This window comes from Calonectris borealis, chromosome 22, assembly GCF_964195595.1.
Source record: "Calonectris borealis chromosome 22, bCalBor7.hap1.2, whole genome shotgun sequence".
Classification (NCBI taxonomy): Eukaryota; Metazoa; Chordata; class Aves; order Procellariiformes; family Procellariidae; genus Calonectris; species Calonectris borealis.
Genome location: NC_134333.1, coordinates 6,505,646 through 6,511,645, shown reverse-complemented (window position 1 = coordinate 6,511,645; position 6,000 = coordinate 6,505,646). Strand labels below are relative to the sequence as shown.

The following is a 6,000-nucleotide window of genomic DNA, read 5'->3' as shown; positions in this document are numbered from 1 at the left end:
CAGGGAAGCTGCTGCAACCTCTCCGGGCTCCTCTGGCTCCTTCTGCCACCCCAGCAGGTCACACCGCTGCCAGGGAGATGACAAAGCGGCGTCTCAGCTGTCCTATCCTCCAGGTCTGTCCCAGCAAGTGGGACAGGAGCTTCTGTAGGGTTTCCCGTAGCTGCAGCGAGTTTGTGCACCCTCTGCGAGACTGGTGGGTGCAGGCAGGACCTGGCTCCTGTGCCGTGCCATGTCAGGGGTCCCACGCAGCGGGGACGCCGGCTCCCCCATCCCGTACGGCAGCTCGCTCCCGGCTCAGACGGCCGTGGACTGCTTGATGCTGTGGAAGCTGACGCGGGTCGGGGAGGTGGGGATGGACATGGCCCGAGCCACGCGGGCGCGGATGGAGTGCTTGTCCTGCCATCGGTGCCACCGCTTCCGTACAGCTGATCGGACCTGGGGGTGTGAGACAGAGGAGGGGACATTTAGTCACCACGCACCTGTCCAAAGTTGTTCAGAGGCACCAGCCATCCTCATCCTCAGTCTTCCAACCAAAAATGCTACCAAAACCCTGCTCAGCTCCCCAGGGGCAGGGAGGGTCCCGAGAGCCCCTGTCACCTCCCAGGGCACCCAGCCTTGTTTGATGCGATGCTGGTGAAACGCGGCCCTTGCAGCTGTGAAGAGAGATGAACCCAACCGACAGTGCCTCTGAGCACAACATGGAAACAAGAGGGAGAAATAAATCTGAGCGGGGGTTCTGCAGGAGAGCCAGCACCTTACATGCTGCATCGGATGCTGCAAGGGGCTGGGAGAGGTGCGAGCAACAGTCGGGGGTTTTATGGCTTGTCTGGTTCATGCCAGTGGCATTTCTTCAACATTAATTCACCCTGTAACAGCCCAAGTGCTTTGTGTGGCAGGTAAATAGTGAAGAAATGCCTTTTCATCGACTGCGGCGTGGGATGGCCCTGGGAGATGGGCACCGGGCGCAGGTGGCTGAGACGGTGCAGTTGGGTGATCACTGGAATCCCCAGCCAGCCCAGCTGGGATGGAGAGATGAAGGACCATGAATGGCATGGTGTGATATGCTCCTGGGTCAGCAGCTAGCCCTGGTCCAGTCCCTTTTCCTCCTGCATCAATTATATATGATTTGGTAACAAAGCAAACTTGTCTGGGGCAAACTCTCCTGAGCCAGCAAAGGCGCAAGAGCATTTGGGAGGAGGCAGAGGAAAGGGCTGCCCAAATTATTGCCCCAGGATCGGCCTCTACTCTCACTCCTTTGCTTTCTGCTGTCTGTGTTTTGGGTCAGAGCCCAGGAGGTGCCCTCGTCCGTGTGCCGGGTACCCACGTGTGTATGGGGATCACCCTGGGAAGGGTTTCCCAGGGGTGGGGGGACCCTTGGCTCTTCTGCTGCACCAAATGACATGGGTGCACCCCAGAGCACATGTTCTGGGTGGTGAATTTTCCTCCTCCAAAGGAGGAGACCGACAGTAGCCATTCTGTCTGGGCACAACCTGTAGCTGCAGATGTGCCTGGAGCTGGAGGTAAAGCACCGACTCTGATCATAGAATCATAGAATCATAGAATCATACAGGTTGGAAAAGACCTCTAAGATCATCATGTCCAACCGTCAACCCAACACCACCATGCCCACTACACCATGTCCCTAAGGGCCTCATCTACACGTCTTTTAAATACCTCCAGGGATGGTGACTCCACCACTTCCCTGGGCAGCCTGTTCCAAGGCCTGACCACTCTTTCAGTAAAGAAATTTTTCCTAATGTTCAATCTAAACCTCCCTTGGCACAACTTGAGGCCATTTCCTCTTGTCCTATCGCTAGTTACTTGGGAGAAGAGACCAACACCCACCTCGCTACAACCTCCTTTCAGGTAGTTGTAGAGCGATGAGGTCTCCCCTCAGCCTCCTCTTCTCCAGGCTAAACAACCCCAGTTCCCTCAGCCGCTCCCCATCAGACTTGTGCTCCAGGCCCTTCACCAGCTTCGTTGCCCTCCTCTGGACGCGCTCCAGCACCTCCATGTCCTTCTTGTAGTGAGGGGCCCAAAACTGAACACAGTATTCGAGGTGCGGCCTCACCAGTGCCGAGTACAGGGGCACGATCACCTCCCTATTCCTGCTGGCCACACTATTTCTGATACAGGCCAGGATGCCGTTGGCCTTCTTGGCCACCTGAGCACACTGCCGGCTCATGTTCAGCCGGCTGTCAACCAGTACCCCCAGGTCCTTTTCCTCTGGGCAGCTTTCCAGCCACTCTTCCCCAAGCCTGTAGCGTTGCCTGGGGTTGTTGTGGCCGAAGTGCAGGACCCGGCACTTGGCCTTGTTGAATCTCATACAGTTGGCCTCGGCCCATCGATCCAGCCTGTCCAGGTCCCTCTGCAGAGCCTTCCTACCCTCCAGCAGATCAACACGCCCACTCAACTTGGTGTCGTCTGCAAACTTACTGAGGGAGCACTCGATCCCCTCGTCCAGATCGTTGATGAAGATATTGAACAGGACCGGCCCCAAAACTGAGCCCTGGGGAACACCGCTCGTGATCATCAGCAAATGCCTTCAGCTGGGGAATTGCGTGCCAGCACCCTCCAAGCCCTGTGCAGGGGCAGAGCCTTGGGCTGAGCTTGCGTCTGCTTGCAAGGAAGGGTGTAGACCCCCCCGAGCACCCCCAGCCCCCGTGCTCACCTCGCTGTTCAGGAAGCAGTAGAAGACAGAGACGAAGAAACCCTGGAAGGAGACAAGCAGCAGAGTCACTGTGGAGCTATGGCCAGCAGGAACCCCCAGGCTCAGGAGCTTTGGAGCAACCCTGGGGTTTGGGGATGTCTGGTTTTGGGAGGGGGCAGAAGCGGGGCGAGGCATCAGCCAGGACAGGCTCCTCCACATTCCTTGGTGAGGGGACTGGGATGGAAGCTAATGCTGAGGACCATACCTGGAAGGACTCCAGAAAGGAGTTGAAGTAGATGAAGACGATCCTGGAGATCTCATCCTCCCCCGGGTTGACAAAGAACAGCATGTAGGTGATTCCCAGCAAGGGCAGCAGCACCAGCGTGGCCTTGACTGCTTTCCTGGGGAGAAAACATGGATCTGAGCTGCTGCAGTGCAGCCCTGGGCACGAGGACTCTCCCCATCCCACTCCCAGCACCAGCATGGCTGGGACTGGTCTAGCTGGGTCTGGGCAAACCAGTGACTGGGGGAGGACAGAGCAGAGTTGAGCTGTTTTCCGATGCGATCCCCAAGTGACTGGGCTGGTTTGAGCACTGGGCACCTTCTGTGGTTTCTCCATCCAGAAAAGGGCAGTGGATAGTGGAGGCCTGACCTTGAGCTGGCATGAAATGATTGCTTGGCTGATCTAAAGCTCGATTAAAAAGGAATTAAGGACAGTAAAATAATTCACACCCTTCAACATGGGTTTATGAAAAACCTATCTCAGCTAATTAATTTGATCTCTTTTCTTGATGAGATTACAAGAGCGGTTTGTGAAAAGTAATAGTGCTGATACAAGAGGAAGGATCGGGGCTTGGCATCTCATTTGTTTGGATTAGGGAACAAGAACAATGCCAATTCAACACTTTTTGCTTAAAAATCCTGTTAATGGACAGATTCCAACATTAGCTGGAAAAGTCAAAAAACAGGAAAAGTCATCCCTGGCAGCGTTGGACAGGGATGGGGCCTGGGACCTGGGCTGCATCGCTGACCTGGAGGAGAACCACAGCCACTGACCAAACTGGCAGATGGCACAGAGTGGAGCTGGAAATAACTGAGGACATCAGCGTCTTCAGGCTGGCAAACCATGGGACAGCACATGCACCGGTGTAGCTTCCCCAGGGGAGCAGCCGTAGTAGCGGGGGATCCACCGGCTTTTTACCAAAAGCCATTGTCTAAGGTGAGCAGGAGTCCTCCAGGGCTGTCCCTTGCCTGGTTTAAGCAGGACTGCATAGTTTATAACCTACCAAACTCTCCAAGTTTTCCTGTCGCACAAAATGTTTCTAGGAAATGAAAATGTTGTTCTGCCCAAAGGTGAAAAACCTTCCCTGCCAAAATCAGGAAAATACTGGAAAACCAAAAGTCTCGCAAACTTGCTGACTGCGGCCAACCAGCCTATTTCAATAACCTTCATCTTTGCTCACCCTAAGCTGAATCGTTCATCCCAGCTCAATACTCCGTGATGAGGAAAGCTGGCATTTCCCCATGATAGCATCTGAATTTTTCCATTCTCAGCTGAAAAAGTCACCCTCCAACTCAAACCTGATTCTCTTGACCCAGCACACAGCAAGATTCCCTGATTCCTGCCCAGAAAATGATCCAGAGAGAAGCATTGATAAAGACCAATCTCCTGTTCCAGGTACTTCAGAGAGCTGCTCTGACCATGCATCTCCCAAGTTATCTGCAAAATATTCTGCAGCAGGGAAGGGTTAATCTTCCTGCCGCGTGCTGCTGAGAGCATTTCTTCTCCTTGCGGCTTCACGAGGAGGTGTTTGGGGTGGCATCGATTCATTACTCCTTCCTTGCCCTTTGCTTTGCTGCCAAGCGGCGATTTAATTCTCACCTCCGTGCCAGGATTTGCAGCTCCAAGGCTGGTGAGCTGATCGGGTCCCACCAGAACAGGCTTTTGCAAAGAGACTCAGCTCCCAGCGGCTCCCTTCAAAGGCAGATCCAGCCATCCACATTCTCCATCGCAAAGCTCTCACTGGCCAGGATTTTTCAATAACTTCAGATGCAACGGCCAAAAAGTGTTTGAGGTGCTCTTAGATGTCTCCCCATGCTCCCATCCCCTTGATACTTGGCTGATGGGTCTGTTCCTCTCCCCCCTAATCACACTAACACAGTTTCTAGGTCTGCTTTCTGCAGGGTCCCTCACGCTCTTACCTGTACTGGATCGTCTCCGATGTGGTTGAAGCTCGGAGCTTTGTCATGAGGATTCGGACGATGTTGAACAGAAAGATGAAGTTGATCTGGAAGGAAGAGGGCACTTGGTTAGTGTCTGCTCCCCAAATGTTTCCTCCCATTTCCTCAGCAGAGGCAACGGACCGTGCCAGGGGAAACGGGAGTGTTTCCTCTTGAACCAGATCTATTGCCTTCCATGCACTGGAACAGGACACCTGCATTTATCATTTTTAAAGCTCTTTAGCAATAAGATTTGGGAGCTTGTTCAAGGGAGCGGGGCAGCAGGGCACACCAGGAGATTGGCAAGGAAGGGCAAGCATTAGAGAAAGGGCTGAAGGTGAAGAAGTTCAAGGGGGAGGAGGAACGTAAGGCGTCCGAAGGGATTTTGGGAGAGTGGCTGCCATCACAGTAAGGAGCCGCTTGGCCACTTTCCCAGCTGCCGAATGGCTAATGGGGGCACGGGAAGGCAGCACCGGGAGCTGAGCACAATTGACACAAATCAGAAGTGGCCTGGCTACCTGACGGGCTGGGAAATAAGAAGCGGGCTCAATTATTCAGTGAGGCTGTTCGGTGCCGGTGATCAGTACTCCCTCGGGTTTTCTCAGTGTTGGGCAAGGAGGGAGGAAAAGCTGTGGGACCTTGTGCAGAGTTTTCCCCCTACAAACACAGGTTGGACCCTGGAACTGCTGCTTGTGACTTGCCACCTCTTCCCCGCTTTGTCCCTTCCCAAAAGGGCAAAGTCCCAGCAAATTATGGTCCATATGACCCTTCGTTCAAGCATCGCTGCTCAGCCAAGGGCCAGGAGCGAAGTGATGTGGATCAGGGAATGGGGTTGAGGTCCCCACGCTGCTGCGAATGCTTGGCACAGCACCCAACTGCACCCAAATAGTGTCAGGGCAGGGATGGAGGGACTTACTGATGCGTGTGAGAGTCTGCCGATGGGAGCATCCCTATCGGATGAGGTCTCCAGGCTCCCTTTCTAGCCCATGCCAAGCCAGCAGGATCCGTGCATGCCATTTCTCATTGTGGGTTAGGTGCCCAAATTTGCTCAAGGTGCAGTTTGGGTGCAGGGAGCTGGGCTTGCAGGGCGAGCGGCATTGCTGCTGTGGGGCAGTGTAGCCAGCTGCAGC

General features: G+C 54.4%; 1 protein-coding gene across 1 annotated transcript in view; it reads right to left on the bottom strand.

Annotated features, from left to right (window-relative positions):
- Positions 1-294: 294 nt before the first annotated feature.
- Positions 295-6,000, bottom strand: part of CRHR1 (corticotropin releasing hormone receptor 1) — a 28,323-nt gene continuing 22,617 nt past the window's right edge. Inside the window, exons 10-13 of the mRNA XM_075171853.1 lie at positions 4,853-4,938; positions 2,916-3,051; positions 2,672-2,713; positions 295-435 (exon numbers count right to left, since the gene is read on the bottom strand). Of these exons, the coding sequence (XP_075027954.1) occupies positions 295-435; positions 2,672-2,713; positions 2,916-3,051; positions 4,853-4,938 (405 nt within the window). The remainder of the gene's footprint in view (positions 436-2,671; positions 2,714-2,915; positions 3,052-4,852; positions 4,939-6,000) is intronic.